This window comes from Meriones unguiculatus, chromosome 19 (assembly GCF_030254825.1).
Source record: "Meriones unguiculatus strain TT.TT164.6M chromosome 19, Bangor_MerUng_6.1, whole genome shotgun sequence".
Classification (NCBI taxonomy): domain Eukaryota; kingdom Metazoa; phylum Chordata; class Mammalia; order Rodentia; family Muridae; genus Meriones; species Meriones unguiculatus.
In genome coordinates this window covers 31,378,135-31,401,595 of record NC_083366.1, presented here as the reverse complement: position 1 = coordinate 31,401,595, position 23,461 = coordinate 31,378,135, and the positions used below count along the sequence as shown (strand labels likewise).

Below are 23,461 nucleotides of genomic sequence, written 5' to 3'. Positions count from 1 at the left end.
AATTTTTCCTTTTTCAATTTTGTTGGTGCTTAAAATGTTATTTAAGATCTTTCTCATTTCCGTTTCATTCCAAATAATTTACATTTCACCTAGGTTCTTCTATCTTATTTTTCTCCAGGCCTCAAAAATATGTAGATTTAATGTTTCCTGAAATAAAACAACACAATCAGCACTCTGTCTACGTTGTGGTTGGTGTCTCAGTTATCACAGACACCTTTAACTACAGGAAAGAGCTGGGCACAGCACTCCACAGCTACAACGAGCACTAGGGGCTGAAGAAGGATAGCTCAGCTTGCACTAGAGCATAGCCCCACCTACATAAACATAAGCACACAGGAAATGGTGAAGGCTTTGACATTAGGCTGGGACAAAGCTAAGTTATCTTTGAGTGGTTGGTCTCCTTTGAACTTAACATCATATTCGCCAAACACATTAATCTCTGTCATTTGGTCCCATTTTAAAAATAAACTTTCCACCATGATTTGATGTATTTTTCCCTACTGTTAACAACACAACACATTGTTTTGTATGACTCTTTCCCTTCTGTTTTATATCCCCAACACTGTGTATATCTCTATAGGCAAATTCAAGTTATGTTTAAAACCATTTCTTATATATATGTACATATATATATATATATATACACACACACACACAAATATACACATACATGAATACACACACACACACATATACATATATATATATATATATATATATATATATATATATATATATGAAAGAATGAGGTAGTGGTGTGTGGGAGAGGATGACTCTTCAGCTTAGGCAATACAGAGCAGAAGGGTGTCATGTCTTTGATTACCTTCGTAATCATGTGTTCCTCATCCTACTACTATACTACAACAGGTGGTAGCCAGCCAAAGAAATGATTATTAGGAGACTATTTCCCTCAGGAAATGGAGAAAGCAAACTGAAAAGTACAGAACTGGAAACTATCAGTTCTTCCTGGGACTGACAGAGAACTTGGCTGTCAGCCTGGAGGACACACTGAGCAATGAATTTAAGGTGTTTGTTTGAGACAGGGTCTTACTACATAGGCCAGGTTGACCTTGAACTCATGATCTGCCTGCCTCAGCTTCTCAATGCTGGGGTTATGAGTGTGTGCCATAACATCTGGCATCTTAACTTTTTGTCACAAACCAAATCAAAGCATACACTGGGGAAAAAGACAATCTTTGCAGAATACGGAAACCTGCAGGGAAATCAGGTCTCAGCTTACCTTCCAAAAGCGTTTAAAAGAGCAACTATTTCCTGCCGAGTGAGCTGGAAGCCTTTAGATGGACTGTTCTCCGGAAGTTTTTGGATTTCTTTTTCAGAGAATAGTATCTTCAAGGCTGTTCCTAAACCCTGAGTCTGAAGGAAATATTCATATATTTACAATTAACCTTGCACAGTAGCTACTATGAAGTACTCAGTGAAGACACTGAAAACCATGAGGGAGCTGGAGAGATAGCAGCAAGAAATGCTTGCTGCCCTTCATCCATTGCTCATAGCCACCTGCAGTCCCAGCTCCAGGGATCTGACACCCTCTGCTGGCCTCTATGGGCACACACATACCCCTAAATAAAAACAAAGTTAATCTCTTTTTAAAATCCTATGAACTGAGCTTTACAACACAGTACTGGACTATGCATGAAGCAATGTCTACTCCCTAACAGTGTGCTCTCTCTCTCTCTCTCTCTCTCTCTCTCTCTCTCTCCCTCCCTCTCTCTCTCTCTCACACACACACACACACACAAACACAACCCTTCTCAGGAAAACTTGATCAACCTGATACTTGCTGAACACATTTCCATTGCAGGCATTTCCAATGCCTGTTTTTATCATTAGAACCACAATATTTGACTTGCAATCTTAAAAGCACTATTTTTTTTTTTTTTTTTTTTGTAGTACTGGGGGAATCAAACCCTGCTTTACCCCAGCTCTACAGCTCAGGCTCATTAAACACAATTGCTACATTTATAGCCCTTAGCAATTCACAGTTCCAAGAGTACTGCAAAAGTGATCCTATACTAATTTCTCAGCACTGAGGAAAAGAAAATTTTTATTTCATCACAGCTGCCTTTAAAATAATTCTATCTCACCAGTACTGTGTAATCCCAGCTGGTGCAGAAAGACTACAAATTTGTTGATGCCTTGAGTACAAAGTAAGACCCTATCTCAAAAAAAAAAACCAAAACAAAACAACTATCCAAACAAAAATAATTAAATTTACTTTTTGGTTTTCGGTAATTATCATCTTCATAAGAAAATAAGAGAGCTGTGTGGCAGCTCTTTAATTTAATCTGCCTTTAATCCCAGCACTCAGGAGGCAGATGGATCTCAGGCCAGCCTGGTCTATAAAGGAAGTTGTAGGACAGCCCTCTGAGAGGCTGTAGCCAGCAGCTGGTTGAAACAGATGCTGAGACTTATAGCCAAACATGGGTTAGAGCTTAAGCCTTGCTGGAAGTGTGGGGGGAAGAATAGAAGGACTCAGAGGGGACAGGAACTCCACAAGAACCAACAGTCAACTAACCTAGGCCCGAGGGGACTTAGAGAGACTAAAGCACCAACCAAAGAGCATGCACAGTCTGGACCTAGGCCCCTCTATATTTGTATGTGACTTATGGGCAGCTTGGTCTTCCTGGGGGTCCCCTAGAAAATGAAACGGGGTGGGGTGAGGATGTGCAGTTGGGGTTCTGGCATGGACTTTGTTGCCTGCTATTATATCACTTCCCCCTAGCAGGCTGCCTTGCCTGGCCTCAGTGGAAGAGAATGGGATCAATCCTGATAAGACTTGATGTGCTGGGGTGTGTTGATATGGGGGTAAGGGAGCTCCCCTGTTCTGAGAAGGAGTGGGGGCAAACGGGGAAGAGGACAGGAGGGTGGGACCAGGAGAAGAGGAGACAGGGGTTTTCAGTCAGGATATAAAGTGAATAAATAAATAACTTAAAAAAAAAAGCTCCAGGACAGCCAAAGCCACATAGAGAAACCCTATCTCAAAAACAACAATAAAAAGGAAAAGAAAAAAAAAGAGGTAAAAGTTAAACAATCCTCTGTTCCCTGACCTGCCCTGCAGAACTTTTGCATTTTGTGCTCAGCAGCTTTTCACCACTGAAACAAACCATGTCCAAAATGTCATGCTTAGTATTTACATATTTTACTTTTTCTAAATAAAATTCTCTATCTGTAACCAACATAGACATGAACCTAGGACGGTGCAAAGACACAGAGTACAAAAATGTCTTTGCTCACGGATCTGCAGCATAGTTTAGAAGCAGAGTTTATCTTTCAATAATAATACAGAAAAGCCACACTTGGATCTGCCTGTTTCCAAACACCAATTCAGTGATCAACAAAGATATCTTGATAAAACTGAAGTAAGCAGAAAACAGTTTGAAAAGGAACAACACCACACACACCTGCAATTTTCCCCACAATCTGCATTTATCACACCCAACACAGTCCATGATGCGGGAGATGTTCTTGAAATGTAACCGGAATTCCTCCTGTTATGCAGAAAATATCTGAATTAGACTTTTTAAATTAAGCTCATTTGGTTGAATTACATATATAAAACAAAATTTTAAAGTCTACAAGTGATTAAAGTGTTTTTCAGTAGTAAAAAGATCTGAATTCCTCTAGCACAACATAGTATATTAAAACAGTGGGCATTAATAGAGACATCAAGATTTATGCTGCACATTATTTCAACACACTTTACTGGGGAAACATTTGAATGAAGGGCTGGAAGGTTAACAGTGTGAAGCCTTGACTTGTAAAAATTAAGCTGTTGCTGACACCGAATAGCTTCTTAAATATAGTTTGTCAGGGTATTTTTTCACAGCAACAGAAAAAGTAACTAATGTAAAACCTACTCAGAATGTTGATCCTAGCAAAGATCCAGTTGTAAGTAACTTCTTAATGCCATTCTATGTCATAGGTATTCAATCAATAACCAATGATCCCAGTTTATAGCAAAATCTAATCAGACTAACATGAAAATGTTGGTTAGACAACTGGAAAGTTAGGATGAATTAAGATGAAAACAAAACAAATGGCTTCCACACTACCCTCAATTACCTTTAATGACTTGGCCCCCTTTTTGTCACCTGCAAACATGGATTTCTCATCGAAGTGCATGGGAAAGGACCTGATGAAATGACAAAATCATTAGTAAATTGCCACTGAAAAAAGCCAAGTACTTGTCTTAAAGTTTTGCTAAAATTTTGTAGCCCTACAATATTTAAAATCTGCTGTTTATTTATAATGTAGGACAGTTCATATATACATTAAGACTACAATAAGCTACATTTGACTTAGTATTTTAAAAGACTGAAATATCAGGGGCTGGAGAGATTGCTCAGTGGTTAAGAGCATTGTCTGCTCTTCCAGAGGTCCTGAGTTCAATTCCCAGCAACCACATAGTGATTCACAATCATCTATACTAGGCTCTGATGCCCTCTTCTGGGCATCAGATAAAAGCAGTTAAGAGTACTCATACTTTGCAGCCAGTCCTGAAGAAGATACCTGATAAATCAGGGTCAGATGAAAGGGGAGGAGGTCCTCCCTTATCGGTGGACTTTGAAAGGGGCAGGGAAGAGATGAAGGAGGGAGGGTGGGATTGGAAGGGAATGAGGGAGGGGGATACAGCAGGGATACAAAGTTAACAAACTGTAACTAATATTAAAAAAAATTTTAAAGACAACAAAAGAATACTCATACATGTAAAATAAATAAATATGTAAAGAAAGACTGCAATATCTTAAGAAAATCAGTAAAATTATTTAAAAGGGAAAAACAATCTCCCAGTATGGCAACACTCAATATTCTTGTGCACTTTAAAATGTCCTTTACTTTAGTTCCTTCCCCATCTACTCCTCCTTCGTGACTGTCTTGGCAAGCAGTGAGCGTGTCCTGCAGGCTAAGGGTGCTGTAAAGGCTACATTTTGAAAAGTAGCCAGTGTCACTTTATATGTTCATACACTTGTGACACTGTGCAGGTTCAAGCAGTAACAGAAAGACTGCCATGTCAGTGGAGCATTTTGATGCTAAATGAGACCTTAAACTCTTTATTAAATATACAGCACCTATTTTCAAGTGTAAACACCTCTGCAGCTGAGCTTCAGAGAAGCTTTTTGTTCAGCATCTGTAGCACTTTTGTGCTACTACTGCTTCTGGTTCATCTTCTCTGTGCCTCTCTTTTCTAATGTCTGTTCAGGTCTTTATCACCCCTAGCTCCAAGCTCCACGGCATCTGAGCAGTGAAGGATTCCAGGATACTGACATCCAGGTCTTACTTTGTGTCCTGAAAGATGCTGAGCAGAAGGGTCTTGGTGTCAGCATCTTCTTCCAAGTTGCCAGTATAAAGATCAACAATCGAGCGCTCAAAATAAGGGGCCACCTTTGACAAAGCACGAAGCTCTATCAAGTATAAAAAGTACAGATTCTTCAGCCTTCTTGGACCTTCCCCCTTTGTTTCCACAGGGTCAAAGCGACGTTTAAATTCTTTGATGTTAGGTCCCCAACTAGGTTTACCCCAGGTTTCTGAAAAGAAAGAAAGAAGGAAAGAAGGAAGGAAGGAAGGAAGGAAGGAAGGAAGATAGGAAGGAAGGAAGGAAGAAAGGAAGGAAGGAAGGAAAATACATTGTCTTTTAGTATAAAAAGGTTTTAGTTTTGTCCAACAGAAAATGTATTTTACTTTCTAACACTTTCTGTGATATTTTAGAAGTTAAAAAAAAATATTCCCATTTAAGAAATCTGATTACCTTCCAGAAGATAATTTGCACACAGATGTAAATTGATGCTGGCATGAAGTCCCGATATAAGCTTATAGAAGACTCTTTTCTCAAGACATAAACCTATTCAGAAAAACACAGAAAAAGAACCCATGCCCATTAGATAAAGAATATATATAAAAAAAAAAAAGTCAGTACATGTGTTTCAGGGACATAGTTATGGCTGAAACGTGCAGTGTCCCTGCAGGCTTGGGTTTGGGGTGCTTGTTGCTCTGGTGGGGCCTAGAGGACATACAGCAGTGGGGACAGGGCCAGGGAGGCAGTACAGCTGTCCTCTGCCACACATTCTCTCTGTCATGAAGTTCTGCTCACAGGCTCAGAGCCAAGTAGCCATGGAATGAACTCTCTGAAATTCTGAGCAGCATAAATCTATCTGTGTGTGAGAAGTTCCTGTCAGCTATGTTGGTCCCTTGACATAAAAGTAGCTAGCACAGACAATAAAATCAAATCAAGAGATAATATACAGACAATTAGGTGGAGATTTCCACTAGAAAACACTAAGACTCTTGTTTCAGAATGGACTTAACTGAGTATGATGAAAACTTAACACAGAACAAGACAGAATGGCCTGGCCCTGAAGGTGGCCCAAACACTGAATATATGTAAAAATGTTTCTCAGAAGAGGGTTGTAGTTTAGACTAAGGATGTACTAAACACAACTATAACAATGAAGTCATTGCTTTGCCTTAGCTGTGTCTTCCCATACCTTTCCTCTGTGTTTTTTCTTGGAATCTACTTTGTGGTGGAGAAAGAAGGGCCTTTATGGCCTTTTCTTTTGTCCTGTGAGGCTCAAATTCTATATAATGACAAAAGGCTCTCAGGAATTTACACACACACACACACACACACACACACACACACACACACAATTTGTTGAGTATTTACAATACAAGTCAAGTCTCACTAAATGGAATTCAAGGATGTGATGCAAAGTCACTTTATGTAACTTCCTTAACCCACAGAGGCTTCTGCTCAAAATTTATGGCAAATGCCAACATAACCCTGTAATCTTATCCTGCTCCTGCTATCCTATAAGATTTCCTCTTACAGTGACAAAGACTGTAAGTGCACTTGGTGCCACCAACTTAAAAATGGCTAAAAATGGCTAAGATGAGGCTGGAGTGAGGCTCAGTAGCCAAGAATATGCTTAGCATGCCCATGACCCTGAGTACAACTTCCAGCACTAAAGTAAATAAATAAATATATCCTCAAGGGTAACATCGTAGTTTACACTGTATTAATAGACCACAATAAAAAATTTGGTGAGTATATTTATAGAAAATTTAAAAATAAATGAAATTGCAAAATAAATTTAAATTAAGATTTACTTTATATACAAGAATGTTTGTTTGCATCTATGTAGGAGTACTATCTACCTATGTGATACCTGTGGAGGTCAATGGATCCCAGGAAACTGTAATTACAAATGCTTGTGAGCTGCCAACTCAGGTCCTCTGTAAAAGCAGCACCGAACCATCTCTTATGTCCTCTGAATAAAAAATTTTAAGAATCTACTAGATGCAGCTTTTCTTTACCACGTAAAAGGCTTTTTTTGTTTTTGTTTTTGACAGGGTTTATCTGTTTTAGCCCTGGCTGTCCTAGAACTCACTCCATAGTCCAGGCTGGCCTGGAACTCACACAGATCTGCCTGCCTCTGCCTTCTGGGTGCTGGGATCAAAGGTGTGTACCACCACTACCCCACTTGTTTGCTTTCTTTTTAACAACCTTCCCTACTGTGGACGGTAGGGCACAGTCACATTTATGTGCCAGGAGAATTTTCTTAATACGAGAGCACCTGGGAGCCTCACTGTTACAGCTTATCAAGGGCTCTTAGAACATTGGTTTACTCCTTACATCTTACTGCAGAGGGCTCTGAAGCAAACATCCTCAAAATAGGAAAAACAGTTCTTTTGGGATCTCATTCTCTGATTCAAAATGTTAGAGATTAAATTTTATGTTGTATCTTTCTCCAGAAATCACATAGCCCATTTTAAATGTTTATAACAAGGGCTATAAATAAAACAAAGAAATTTACTAAAATATAAAGTACTAACTTCAAGAAAAATTTCATAGGCAAGAAGCAATTTATCAAATTTGAGGTTCAATTTTCACTCCTTCCAACCTACCTATGTAAGCAGTGCTTCTGTCTTGCAAAATGGCCAAAGACTAGAGAAGGGACAGCAAGTAAAGCCAAGTTCACGAAAATTAACAAGCCTAAAAAACAGAGCCTGAGAAACTGAGAGGAGTTCCTATTTACAGACCTCACAGAGCCTGTAAGCTGGGGTAGAGCAGGTGCAGTGGGGAAAGTGGAACAGAAGCACACTTCTGGGAACTGGGTGACCTCAAGCAAAATGTGGACATAAGAGATGTGCCAATTGAGTACATGAACAAGACACACAATACTAGGAGGAGATGCGGGAGACCTTCTGGCCCAGCCTGGTGCCCAAAATGGGTGGAGCTGTGCCTACAAGAGCAGACAGAAGCTTCTACCTCTTGCTCTGAAGTAACACAAAAGCCAACCTACAAAGGCAATTCCACCAACTTCTACTTCTGAATACACAGCAAATAAGACTACCCAATTTAGGGGGATCTCTTTTAACTTTAATGGCATTAATTTTCAACAATGGGTTTAGGACACACTGAATATATGTAAAAATGTTTCTCTTAAGAGGGCTAGATTTACTACTGCCACAGAATATTTTTGCCTTTGCCTATCACCTCGTTTTTTTCCAAGGATTTCTTACTGGCATCACCTCTACTGACAGTGTAGGTGGCTGCACAACTATTATTACTCTCCAGCTCCAAAACTATCTCAGGAAACTATCTCAGAAAAGGCTGAGCCAGCTGCCTGTAGCTAGAAGTTCGTGTGAACTACATACATTCAGGGACTCCAAGCAGCAGGGAGCTGATAGTTGATGCCCAGTGCCTAAGGTCAAACACTGACAGAGATGTGTGTTTCGTCCATTCTCATCACAAGTTTCTGACTATCTGAGTCTCAATCAGGAGTGTCCAACTTGTGGCCCACATGTAACATACATCCCAGGATATCTATAAATGCAGCTAGTACATTTATAGACCCCAATATCATGTCACAGTGTCAAAATGTTGGGCACCTCTGTTCTTAATTACTTTCCACAATGTTCACCTTTAGAACATTGTGGAAAAAATGTTATGTGGAAAAGTTATGCATCTTTTACTAAAGGTCATTTTCCAATACAACTCACAACAGTATTCACACAACATGTTCACATTATGACCAATATAAATACATAAGTGACTAAGAACAAACAAATTATGTTCATAAATCAATTAACAACCAATAGAATTGACTACATAGAGTTTAACACTATCCTGAAAACTCATGGCTGTGAAACAATGCTTTCACTCCATCATTTAGTTTGCTAATCTTCTATAAATATAAAACAGTATAGCATTATTTCAAAAGCATCATTCTCCCAGGTACTAGCCAAGGCTGTTAAAACTCCTATAGAACTTAGCTTTTAATCTATAACATTTTATATTTCCAATATGGAAAATATGAAGAATGAAAAATGCACTGTAAACTATATTGCTTTAAATTTTTATTAGACAAATACACAGTGTATGAACATGAGCAAACATGAACACAGTCTTCTGAATTTAATTCACCTTGCCATGTTTTACACATCACAAGTGCTTCCTTACTAAGGAAAACATCTCTGCTTTAAAAGCAGACTTGTTTGCTAGTTACTAGTAAAATGTGGATAAGACAGAGGAGCCACTCAGGAACTCCTAAGAACCTTTCAAGCCTGTGAATTCATTTGGTATTGATTTCTGGATGCCCAATATCCTCAAATTTTTCACATAATTTTATCAAAAAATATAACAAACTAAGCCATGTTATTTTTCCTTCAAATATTGTTAAATATCAGTTGTCTAGATAGTCAACCACAGATAAGAAATTTACCTTCTAGCCATGTATAGAACGATTCTCCTTAAAAACAAAAACAAGAATTTGGTTAAAATATTTTAAATATTCATGTATAAACAATAAATCAGGTCATTTGAGGGCTACCTCTAGAAATGTCTACTCCTTTTAGACTAAATAGCAAAATGGGCATATGTTTCTAGAAAAACCCACAGATGGTTTAAATATTCTAATAGATATTTTAGAATATTCTAATAGATATTTTGATTATTAAAACATATACTAAAAAATTTCAGTGTAAATAGTAAAATATATCTTATTCACTAACGGTTTAAATCCAAAAGCATAGGAGCAAATGTAATAAATCTGACATAACAAGCATAATTACATCAGCAAAACACAAATACAAAAGCTAAATTATAATTACTCATTTTTTCCTAACCCAAAAAAGTAGGTGTGCTTCCTTGATTATCTAAGACTAAATTTTAAAGGATAATTTTCAATGTAATCTTACGTGGAGTGGCTGCGACTCATCTGTTTAGGACCCTGGGACTGAAGGGCTGGTGCTAAGAAATGCAGGACAGGGTTCTACAACAGCAGAAAGTTCTAGAGGTCTACTGTGGCATGATGACTAGAGTCAGCAACAATGTGCTGTGCTCCTGTAAACTGCTGAGAGATTTTAAGTGTCTTTGCCACAAAAAAGCTAAGTATGTAAATAAATACAAATAGCACTGATCTTGTTTAGCTATGCTCCACCACACATGCTTCGAAACACTGCTGATAAATGTACATAATTCTGTCACTAAAAGAGAGAAGAGCTGTTCCTGGATCAATAATGCTCTTCTGAGTTAGGGAGGGAAAGAAAGGGGAGTGTTTCGGTACTTCCTGAGAGACAACAGTTAGCCCAGCCCACAGAGCTGCTGCCTGGTCTCTGGGATAAACCTTGGGAGTTCTTTGGCCCCCCGAGTGCTGTGCCACCCCACCTCACCCCAAAACATCACAAAAGCTTTCTGCGCTCATCCACTCTACCTACCCTTGCTAAGAATTGTTAACTATCTCATTCAACCTCAACTTGCAGCTCCCTAAGCTTCCATGTGGCCTCTTAACCCATCCCTTCAGAGGATCTGAGGCTTTCCCACTGTCAACAGGTCACACTAGACTTCCTGCTCAGCTTCCAGGCTCCTATTTCTTCCAACTAGCCCTTACTAGCTAATTCTATTGATCTACACCTCCTTTAATTCAGAATTCACTTAAAGGCCACTTCTTTCAGAAAGCCTTTTTCCTTCATTCTCTCACCATGCATGAGGTGCTGTTCTGAAAGCCCTTACTGAGTTTCACCGGCTGGTCGGGCTGTGTGTCTGCATTTCTGTATGCTGTGTTGGTTGTGCATTACATCTCCTTTTCTCTGTGCACCCTTGGCTTGCAGAGGGAGTGTGTGCATTTTATACATCCTCCCAGTCTGCCACTGAACACAGCTAAAAATATACCAATTGGAATACATTTTTGGCTTTTTCACAGCTAATGCTAGGAAATAGTCTTCACAAGATTAAGTATAACTAAGACTGTAAGTTTCAAAGTCAATAAGAAAATAAAGAAGTCACAAATTATCTGATAAAAATAACTTTGCTAGCTGAGTATGGTGGCACATGCCTTTAATCCCAGCACTCAGGGGATCAGGGGCAGGTAAATTGCTGTGAGTTCGAGGCCAGCCTGGTCTACAATGCGAGTCCAGGACAGCCAAGACTACACAGAGAAACCCTGCCTCAAAAAACCAACCAACCAACCAAACTTTGCTACATTTCCTCAGAATCTTCATGTAGATTTTTTTTTTAATTAGTATTCACTGTGCATGTAGACGGAAGGTGGGATTCATGAGCGCCACAGCATATGTGGTATGAAAGTCACAGGACAAAGAGAATCAACTCTTTTCTCCCATTGTGTGGGTCCTTGGGATCAAACACAGGCCATCAAGCTTGGCATTAAGTGTCTTTACCTCTAACCTTCAAGATTTCATTAACAGAAAAGGAAGAACTTGGAAAATGGACCTAATTTATATATTAAATATTTAAGTAAAATAGTCTCTATGCTTTTTTTTTTTTTTTTAACATAAGACAACTTTGCTATTAAGAAAATCTCACTTTTGATCACCATTCACCATTTCTGGAAAAAAAAAAGAGCTAATCCAACTGCTTTTGGTGAAAAGAAGAAAAACATCAAAATTTAGTAGTAAAAGTTTCTTCCATGGTTGAAGTAAACAGAAGCGTTGCAACTCACCATCATCTTCCCCTAAAGGAGAAAAGAGAAAGACATTACAAAATGCCTTACTCTGCTCAGATTCCAGCTCTGCTAATATTAATGCATGACTAATCCTCACTGTTAAGCTGTTCATTGTATGAACTCTGATCACTATTGCAGGCATCCTGCAAATGAGGCTCTTAACAAAAATGCGGGCCAAAGAGCATTCAATTTCCATATTCTACAAAACAAACTCATGGGGAAGGGGAGAGAGAAGAAACTGAGAAGGGAGAAGGAACTTGCCCTGATGAGACAGGTCTATAATCCCAGATACTAGGAGACTGAGGCAGAACCATCATTACTGAATTCAAGGCCTGCCTGGGTTATATGAGCTTTAGGCTGGAAATGGCAACTCAGTTTGACTCTGGGGAGCTGGAGATGCAGCTGTGATAAAATGTTAGTGTGCACATTAAAGGACAGAAAGCAACTGAGATGGCCAGAGGCAGCTAAATTTGGTACTTGTCAAACATACAAAATCTCCTTCAGTCCCACATACCACCTCTGTAGACAGGATAGTTTCCATGCTGTGTACTCCTTTAGATGGCTACTTTTTTTGGCAGACAGCCTGAACTAGAGTCAAGGACATCCTCCTGGGGTAGAAGAGGCCGGAAGGCTGACCTGGCTTCACTGTTGCTCTGCCTTTGTTGCCTTTGCTTACAGATTCTGATGGGAGAGTTTATTTCTCAGAAAAAGGTTCTGTTGCTCAAAACCTTTTGGAAAAATAGAAGCCTAGAGCTGACACTTCTTCAGGAACAGAGTGGAAGAAACGGCTGAGCAGGCAACACCCTCCACCACCATGTCAGTAGAGAGGCCACCATTACTCAGCCAGAGCTGCAGGCTTCTTTGAGCAGCCCAGAAGAGCTGTGCCCGCTCTCACTGCTTTGACCTAGCTTTAGTAATTTGTCCCGTGTTTTCTTTTCCTCCTTCTCTTTGTTGATTTCTTTCCTCTCCTCATCTTTCTAGCAGTTTCTTGTCTAATTTTATGGTAAAGGAAAACAAAGTGTTTCTTTGGATTTGACATCTTTTGTTAAACAATTGTATTTCTACTTTGAAACAAAGTAACCACAGAAAAGGTCTGAAGAAACACCTTAACTGTAACAGGAGACAGAAGATGGAGGGATCTCCTCCTGTCCTTTACACAGCTTCTAGAGTGTCTCAGTTTTTATAACATTTTATGTAATTAAGACATCAATGTTGAAGACACAAGTTATGACATAAAAACAGCAAAAGAGCCAAAAAAAAAAAAAAAAAATGTCATGACGGCTGTGCTCTGTCCCAACCCTACCAGGCACTTTCAGAATGAACCTGGAGAATGGCATTTGGCCTGGACAGAGCCAGCAACTAAAAGCACTGCTTATGTTTAACCTTTCCACATTTGGGCCTCAGGCCAGAAAGTGCAAATTTACATAGGAATTTCAACTTTTTAACTCCATCCTGGCCTAAACTCTGAACTGGTAGGTCAACTACAGGGTCAATCCCAGGGATTAGCTGCTCCTAGATAAGAGGATGAGGATGTCCTCACTGACCACAGCATGCTACACCATCTGAACAGCACACTAGCTAGCTCACATGTACCTTTAACAGCTATTTTTACAGGAAGAGTGTGTCTGGCCCTACCACCTCAGTATCTGATGCTATGGGCTACGAGTTCTGCCCAAACATGAAGGTTCTATATGACGAACAGCAGTGTCAACGGCAGCTAATACTGCCACCATCTTTACATCAAGTTAACTAAACTTAAAATGTAAAATTTTAAGTTCAGGTTCACCATGCAAACACTTAATGGCCAGCTGGTAATTGGCCACTTTGTGGAACAGTGCAGGGACTGGAGCATGTTGAGGGCAGCCTGAGTGCCTGCCCTGCCTCCTTCCTTGTAGGCATCCCAGGCAGCACAAAGACAGGTAGCCTATTAGCTTAGGTGGGGCTCATTCCCTGTGTTGTTTGCTCATCTGGCTTCGAGGTAACCTGTGTGTACCCTGGAGAAGCTGTGATGAGCCCCTGACTCTCTACTTTAGCTGTGTATCACTAGCTAAAACGGTGGTTCTCAACCTGTGGATCCTGAGCCCTTTGGATCTGAATGACCCTTTCACAGGGGTTGCCTAAGGCCATCAGAAAACACAGATATTTACATTCTGACTCATAACAGTAGCAAAATTACAGTGGTGAAGTAGCAACAAAAAATAATCTTATGTTTGGGGGTTACCATAGCATGAAGAACTGTAATAAAGGGTGGCAGTATTAGGAAAGTTGAGAACCACTGAACTGGAGTGTTTAAAAACATGGGGGGACTAGGTCCTCACTCTCCGGCTTCTTAGTTTACTGTTGTAGAGAAGGACCCAGGCCTCCAGAATTGGAATTTCTCAGGAAATCTGTGGTATGTATGCTCACATCTTCTAATCCACCCCACACCAAGCTCCCAGGTTAGGACCTGGCACAGCGCTCCAGAAGACATCCAGCCTATTAATTCATGCTTGCCTTAGTCACTAAAATGAAGCAAAACATAAAATTGTTGCTTTGCTTTTCTTCAACTTGAAAAAGCATGAAATGTACGGGACACCCACCTCGGCTGGGCGCCAGAGGATTTAAAGGACGATACACAGATCGGGGCCTGAAAAAAAGCACAAAGCTCAGCTGTAAAATGGTTCGGCTTGTTTGAATCGCCTTTACGAACGAACACAAACACCTGCCTCCCTCCCTCCGTTACTTGAAGCAGTTTTCCTCGTAGATGCTGTTCCACACCCGCCATGCCGAGGAGCCCTTGTAGCCAGTGTACCGCTCCGGGTTCAGCAGCAGGTCCACGTACTGTGCAGCTGGAGACCGCTCATCTGTCGGGAACAAGTGGTAAGGCTGCTCAGCCTCACTACTCACCAACAGCTTGGCATCAAAAACAGCGGCTCCGCAAGCAGGACGGTCCTGGTTCAGGTCACCTCCAGCCCACACAGTGGAGTGGTTTGTCCCTGTGACTGCACCTGACCCTGAATTTGGAGATCTTGGACAAATCACTCGAGAGAAAAGAACAACCTCTTCCTTCCTTTGGCTCTCCAAGATAACTAAGTAATGTAACATTTTCCACTTCAGTTGTAACCACCCAGGAATAAAAAGAAATAACAAATTCAGATTTATGTGGGTTTTTTTTTTCTTTCTGTAATTATCTCAACATAGACTCAGAAATACGTTGTTTTTGTTTTTGTTTTTGTGACAGGGTTTCTCTGTCTATGTAGCCTTGGCTGTGCTAGAACTCACTCTGTAGGCCTGGCTGGCCTTGAACTCATAGAGATCCACCTCTGCCTTCAGAGCACTAGGATTAAAGGCATGTACCACCACTGCCTGGTGGAAACACTACTTTGTTAGCATCTTATATTACAAAGATTCTTTTCATTATTCTCTACAGAATAATTTGGTCATTAAACTTCCTCTTTCTCTCCTACCTGATAGTGTATTTTTCTGTCACTGAACAAGATTCATAAACTATTCAATGACTACTGTCCCCATAATCATGGGGGAAACTGTCAACCTGACCCACATCCCTCAAGAGCTACCTGCTGCTCTTATGTAGGAGGAATACAAAAGTAACCCACAAACTGTAATCGTTAAATGGTTTGAATATAACAGATAATGGAAACAGGATTTTACAGAATGTTAAATCTTATCTCGAATGCTAATCTCAAAGATATTGCACTATACAAATTTAGGCACAGGAAACAATTTACAATTGGATAAACAAAAACTCACAAGCAGTTTAATTTGACTGGAAGTCATTAATTTTAAAAATCCTAATTTTAAAAACGTTCAGGTCATGAGGTTTTTAAAGGCATTGCTTTTTAGGGTTAAGGATGAAGGGTGCAGCTGAGTGGTAAAGGTACTTGCTAAGCTCTGGTTTTTAATATATGCAAAGCAAACACGACCTTAAGAGGAAAAAAACAGTATTTTTTTAATTAAACAATAAAATTATTAAAATGTATTATTTTTTATTTTTTTCCAGAGTATGAAAAGACATGTTTATTGAGTATACTTCAAGGGAGCAGTGGTTAGGGTAGGAGCAGAATGACCTGCCTCATTGTATTTCTAACTTCTATATCTTTCATTTTTAAAATTTTATGCATGAGTATTTTGCCTACATCTATGCTTGTATATCACATGTGTGTAGTTCCCACAGAGGCCAAAAGAGGGTGTCAGATTCCCTGCGGCTGGAGTTACAGACAGCTGTGAGCTGCCAACATGGGTTCTAGGAACTGAACCAAGGTCTCAAGAAGTGCAACCAGTGTTCTTAATTGTTGAATCATGGTTCCAGCCCCAGTTATGTATTTTTAATTTCTTTGAGCTGTTTTTAAACTCATCTTTAAAGTATATTTGGTTATATATAAAACTTCTTGAATATCAATGTCATTAATATATTCTCTGATATAAACGTGCATATATATACACGTATACATATGTATATGTAGATATATATACACAAATAATTATATTGTGTATCTATGCATACATAATATATACATACACTTTAAATACATATATGTCTAGCCTGTCCATACTTCCTGAGTGCACACATGTGAAAATAAACATGTGCAGGGGCTGCTATGAAGGTGTTACCACAGGAAACAGAATCAAAAACTATAAAGGGAAAAGTCAGATTCTGACGTCAAACCATGACGACTTATATTTTAGTGGGTCAGCAGTGTGACTCAGGGAAAGCATGCTTGCCTAAGATGTGTGAAGCCCTGGAGTTGATACTCAATACCACAGATGTGTGCACACATATACAAATCATCTAGTGTATTTTAAGGAAATTTAAAAATAAAAGTATATAACCAATTATATCTGTTTTTAAAACTCCTTAAATAAAACGTTTGTTCTTGGTTTTCCTTAATTTTAAAAACCTTTAAAAATCTTTTTTTCAAGTCATGAAAAAAGAAGGGTTTGTTAAGTTACTCGGGAGGGTTGGCAAGCGACCCTCTCGGCTGAATGTGGGCTGTGCTGGGAAGGACAGTGTCCTGGAAGAACACAGTGCCCTGCTGGAGTGCTTCCACATCACCTGGCAGACCTGAGACATGCACAGTCTACAAACCCTAAGATTTCTCTTTGGTATTTACTGGAAAACTCTGTCTACCCGTGACCTACACGGATAAAGACTTCCTTCCCTCCAGAGTGAGCAATGCAGCTGGTTCCCATGGTGGTGCATGGTGGTGCTGCCGCCATTCCTCATCCCCAGGCCAGCTAGGATATAGATTCTAATTCATTCAAACAGAAACTGTATTCTCTACTCTGGCTTATAACCCTTATTCTCCTCTCCCCAAAAGTCTTCCCTCTACAAAGCTATCTTTTCTATTTGACCGTGCTAATCATATCTAAGGATTCAAAGATTAGGACTCTGCTATTCCTAATTCTGGAAATTAATCAAATTGAATAGGTTTTCCCTAAAATACAGCATTGTTCCAAATGAATTTTCCTTTCACTGTGCTAATTTAGTACCAGTGCTTTGAGGTTGCACCTCAGTTTTTTGTGTATCAAACACACTTCAGCCCCTTCACCCATATATTTCTTAAAATACACTGTAGTATAAGTTGGGTCACAATGAAGACTTAGGGCACATGTTACAGATTAAACAAGATTCTTGGTTGAGAATATATAACCTATCACCAATCTTACCTAATTTGTTCCAAACCCACTATAAAAGCATGGTCTTGAGGAGAATCTATAGTTTATAAAGATCAAGTAATCGTGACACAGCCAGATTTGGAAATTACTATTTTGAACAATGTTTTAAATTTATTAATGAACATGCTCTACCCATTACAATATTAATGATCCAGTTACTTATTCAGCCAAGTAGATGTTAAGGACTTCCACGTCCACGTGCAAGTCTAGACATTAAGAATACAGTACTAGGGGCTGGAGAGATGGCTCAGCAGTTAAGAGAACCGTCTGCTCTTCCAGAGATCATGAGTTCAATTCCCAGCAACCACATGGTGGCTCACAACCATCTATACTGGGGTCTGATGCCCTCTTCTGGCATGCAGATGTACATGCAGATAAGTACTCCTATACATAAAATAAATAAATAAATCTTAAAAAAAAATACACTATTGAGCCAAAAGGCCAAGCCCTTGTCCACCGGTATCTCACAGACTAATTGAAGAAGGCAGGCAGCACAAAAATCAAGCCTCGTGAGTAACACATTGTATGTACTCAGAAAGTGTTGGAAAATGGGCTGGGCAGAAACCAGCAGTGTGGAGTCTTGAGTGAAAACAGACAATCAAAGCGGAAACATGAAGCAAGGGAAGCAGACAGCTGTGGATAATGCCATCAGCTTGCTTTAGTGGGTATTAAACCACAAAAGTGTCTAAAACTCTTTGACCTTTAGGGCTCCCCTCTTCCTTCCAAACAGAGACAGCAACACCAACAAACTTCAGGAACAAAGATATAGAGGTATTTTCAGGAATAAATTTGAATTCTTGAGATTTTAATTTTAATTCACTGAAATTACAAAACAGACATACCTAAAGAATGATCCTGGAGCCTGGCAACAATAAAAACTGGCAGATAAAAATCACTGTCACAGGTAGATACTGCTATTCAGAAGAATGATAATAGCATAGTTTCATATGCATAAAATTATATAAAAGTACTAGGTATTTAAAATTCATAATCTGAAAAATCTTAAAAGTAGAGCTGGGAGGACGGCAAATGGGTAAACACCTGCTACAAAAGTATGAAGACCAGAATTTGTACCCTGAGGTCCGGGCAAACATCTGGCAGCTGTGGTGGCACCTGTATAGCTCCAGAACTCAGGAGCAGAACTAGGGCATGTTGGAGCAAGAAGGCTAGACTAGCTGTAATCACTGAGCTCTGGGCTTAGCTGAGAAATACTTTTACACAATATACCTTCCATTTTACAATTTAAAAAACCAATGATTTTTGTTTTTGTTGTGTTGGTTTTTCCAGTGTTTCTCTGTGTAGCTTTAGCTGTCCTGGGATTTACTTTGTAGAACAGGCTAGCCTCTCTTGCATGTGCCAGTAAGTCTGGTGGCTGTGATGGTCTGAGTAGGAATGGCCCCCATAGGTTCATATATTCGAGTGCTTGGTCATTAGCAGGGCCGCTACTTGAGAGGGATTAGGTGGTATGTCCTTGCTGGAGGAAGAGTGTCACTGGAGGTGGGCTTTGAGGTTTCAGGGGCCCAAGCCAAGCGGCTCTCTCTCTTCCTGCTGCCTTTGGACCCAGATGTAGAACTCTCAGTTACTAGCTCTGCCTGTTTGTTACCCACCATGAGGATAATGGACTAAACCTCTGAATGGTAAGAAAATCCCAACTAAATGATTTATGAGTTGCCATGGTTACGGTGTCTCTCCACAGTAATAGAACACTTTCTCAGCATTCAGAAGGCAGAGGCAGCTGGATCTCCAAGACTTCAAAGCTAATCTGTTCTACACAGTGAGTTCCAGGGTAGCCATGGCTACACAAAGATAATCTGTCTCAAAAAATTTGTTAACACTATATTAATGACAGGTAATTTAGCACATGAAATTCTTTGTTAACAATTTTCCAGCAGACTGATAGGATATAGGTGTTTGTTTTCTTTAAACACGGAGTATGGGAGTGTATGCATATACCACCGCATGCATGTAGGATCAGAGGGCAACCTTGGTTGTTTGTCCTTGTCTTCCACCTTTAGATAAGGTCCCTCGCTGTTCACTGTGTCCAGCTTTATGTGGCCTAAGGTATATATATATATTCTCCCAGAATATAATATGAAAGTCTCCAAAATAACCATGCTTAATTTTTTAACAGAAAAATTATTATAGTGGGTTTTGTTTGGGTGTTACATCTTTTTAAGATGAGGGTTTCATGTAGCCAGGCTAGACTTGACCTCTATATAGTCAAGGATGACTTTGAGTTCCTGATTTTCCCTCCTCCATATCCCAAGTTCAAGGATCGCAGGCATGAGTCACGACACTTAGAAGTGCCTACTGTGCTAAGCACTCAGCATACTTGAATGTCAACCAAAGCAAATGAAAGGACAGTGATGTAAAATAAACAGTGACAACCACTTGAGGTACCTCCACTCAAGTTAGAGAGACAGCAGCCACAGAAGGTGGCGTTGATAAAACTACCAATTGTAAGCAATCACAATAGGGACATTTCACATTGCACTGGTTGTATATTGGTATCTCCAGATAAATCCTGGTAATACTATAGCTCTCAGCTCTCATCTTAATTCCGCTACAGCAGGAGCCATCTGTAACTTACTCCATCTTAATGTATTTTTCAGCATAGTTCTCTGTGGCGTCTGAATGAGAACAGTCCCCAGACTCATATGTTTGAATACTTGGTCTCCAGTTAGTGAAACTTTTGGGGACGGATCAGAAAATGTGGCCTCACTGGAGGAGGAGGAAGGTCACTTAGGGTGGGTTCTGATGTTTCAAAAGACTCCAGTATTCCCTCTCTGCCTTGTGCTTGAGGATCAAGATGTAAGCTTTCAGCTATTTTTGCCACCATGCCTTCACTCCATCACCATGGACTCTAGCCCTCTGAAACTGTTAAGTCCAATTAAACACTTTCTTTTGTAAGTTGCCTTGGTCGAGGTGTTTTATCACAGCAATAGAAAACTAAGACAATCCGAGAATCCTCTTCAAATCCTTACAAAGCAGTAAGAGCACCTTAGATCCTTAAAGGGAAGTCTCTACTTCCCAAATTGCGTTTCCATCTGTGTAGGTTGAGTGGCATGTTCTTTCCCACTTCCCGCAAGCTAACACTACAATAAAAAGTGAAGAGAGGCCAAACAAATGATCACAGCACACTGGACATATTCTCAGGCAATTCTGAGTTACTGTAATTTTCTTTTGCTAAGAGAAGTGGTTAGTACTTGGCTGGACAATATCCTGCCAATCACCCTTCCAAGTGATGCTTGGAAAAACAGAGCTATGAGGAAGTCAAGTCAGAATCCTCCCCAGTACTGCAGGGAATTGGTTTGAGTTTATTGAGACCACCATCCAATTTTCATGGCCTGTTCAGAGAACCAAGTGATTTGAAGTAAAGGTCCACAGGAGACGGCATGTTGGAATCTAAGAACACAGGTTTGGGACTCAGATCTAGGGCTGAATCATCCCTCAGCCTCTTGCTATTATGTGATCTTGGGCAAGTTATTTGCTCTTTGAAGTAAGTTTCTCAGTCCTGGAACAGTACGCATCTACTAAGGAAGCTGTAAAGATCAGGAAGAAATAACATATCTGTGGTATTAACAGAGGCCTCAAACATACTCTCTCAGTTAATATCACTATCAGCAGTAAGGTCTCCATGTCTGTAGCAGCTTTATTCGTAATAGCCAGAACCTGGAAACAACCGAGATGGCCCTCAGCAGAAGAATGGATGCAGAAATTGTGGGACATTTACACAATGGAATACTCAGGAATTAAAAAAAAAAAAAAAAAGAAATCATGAAATTTGCAGGCAAATGGTGGGAACTAGAAAAGATTACCCGAAGTGAGGTAACCCAGAAGCAGAAAGGCACACATGGTATATACTCACTTATAAGTTGATACTAGATCTATAATATAGGATAATCATACTAAAATCTGTACACCTAAAGAAACTAAGCAAGAAGAGGACCCTGGCTAAGATGCTCAATCCCCATTCAGAAAGGCAAACAGGATGGACACTGGAAGAGTGTGAAAACAGAGAATAGGACAGGAGCCTACCACAGAGGGCCTCTGAAAGACTCTACCCAGCAGTGTATCAAAGCAGATGCTGAGACTTATAACCAAATGTTGGACAGAGTGCAGGGAATCTTATGAAAGAAGGAGGAGATAGAAAGACCTGGAGGGGACTGGAGCTCCACAGGGAGAGCAACAGAACCAAAAAAATCTGGCTGAGGTGTCTTTTTGAGACTGATACTCCAACCAAGACCCTTGTATGGAGATACCCTAGAACCCCTGCACAGATGTAGCCCGTGGCAGCTCTGTGTCCAAGTGGGTTCTCTAATAAGGGGAACAGGGACTGTCTCTGACATGAACTCAGTGGCTAGTTCTTTGACCACCTTCCCCTGAGAGGGAAGCAGCCTTACCAGGCCACAGGGGAAGACAATGCAGCTAGTACTGATGAGACCTGATTGATAGGCTAGGGTCAGAGGGAAGGGGAGGAGGATCTTTCCTATCAGTGGGCTGGGGGAGGGGCAGGAGAGGAGAAGAGGGTGGAATTGGGTGGAAAAAGGGAGGGGGCTACAGCTGGGATACAAAGTGAATAAATTTAATAAAAAATTAATTAAAAGACAAATACAGAGAGCTAGAGAGATGGCTCAGTGGTTAAGAGCACTGTCTGCTCTTCCAAAGGACCTGGGTTCAATTCCCAGCCCACACATGGCAGTTCACAACTGTCTGTAATGCCAATTCCAAGGGATCTGACACCTTCACACTAATGCATATAAAATAAAATTAAATAAATTATTTTTAAAAAGACAAATACATGATCACCTTACAATGTACTTATCTCTACAACTAGTAATAAAGACTTTATGTGTAAAAAAAAAAATATAAGGTCTCCACAGAAAAACCTAGTGTTAAGGCACTAACTCAGGTCATATATTCAGTGGCTTAAGTGTCTTATAAAAGGTTTCAGGTTAAAGTGATGACAATTTATTTTATTACCATCAAGTTCACAAAAGTGATCCTGTGAATCGTCGTATCTCGCCCAGTCAATGAATGCTTCTTTGCTTTCATTACTATGGAAAGGAGAGGTAAAAAAAAAACACAAACAATTATATCTGGAGTTGAAATTTTAACATTGTATTCTAGTGAACAAAATAAAGATCATTTCTTTAGAAGACGATGCCACAAATTCTAGCAGTAGTTAAACAAGGGAATGATAAAAGCAAGTCAGGAAAATCATAGCTATCAATATCTATGAGTCGTTTATATTTCCTAGCTAACCTACTTCAAAATTATTCTTACATCTAGTTTTTCTCAGTAATTTGAATGTAATTTACAAAAAATATAACAAGTATTTACATATCAAAATCAAGGTTACCACCATAACTAATATAAAAATGTTATTTTCTTAAATAGAAGCACAGCTTGTTTTCTGAATTCTTTTTTTGTTTGTTTGTTTCTATATTTATAAAACCCCCAAATACCAAGAACTTTATTGTATTAGTTGTTTAATTTATACTGCATGGGATCACTCTGCATGCTTTTCACATTGGTTCCAGTTTGCTATACTAAATTGATACATCTATCTCTGATCTATACATCTGATCTATCTCCCTGGCCTCAAAGAAGGCATTCTTATATACTATTAGTGGCAATTTAATTTGCTATAGTAATTTTGAGAAACCATTTGGCAGTACTTAACTCCATTTCTAGGACTATTCACCTTATAAATACACACAGGTATGACCTAAATGTTTTAAAAATGGCCTCTAAGTGGAAAGCATCCAGTTAGCAACAGTAGGATCCCAACAATACCATAG

General features: G+C 39.7%; 1 protein-coding gene across 1 annotated transcript in view; it reads right to left on the bottom strand.

Annotated features, from left to right (window-relative positions):
- The window catches only part of Ero1b (endoplasmic reticulum oxidoreductase 1 beta), a 67,090-nt gene that overhangs the window by 25,968 nt on the left and 17,661 nt on the right, over positions 1-23,461 (bottom strand). Inside the window, exons 6-15 of the mRNA XM_021655372.2 lie at positions 22,641-22,714; positions 14,704-14,824; positions 14,561-14,607; positions 11,979-11,990; positions 9,744-9,770; positions 5,768-5,860; positions 5,300-5,546; positions 4,084-4,153; positions 3,423-3,509; positions 1,241-1,374 (exon numbers count right to left, since the gene is read on the bottom strand). Coding sequence (XP_021511047.2) covers positions 1,241-1,374; positions 3,423-3,509; positions 4,084-4,153; positions 5,300-5,546; positions 5,768-5,860; positions 9,744-9,770; positions 11,979-11,990; positions 14,561-14,607; positions 14,704-14,824; positions 22,641-22,714 — 912 coding nt within the window. The remainder of the gene's footprint in view (positions 1-1,240; positions 1,375-3,422; positions 3,510-4,083; positions 4,154-5,299; positions 5,547-5,767; positions 5,861-9,743; positions 9,771-11,978; positions 11,991-14,560; positions 14,608-14,703; positions 14,825-22,640; positions 22,715-23,461) is intronic.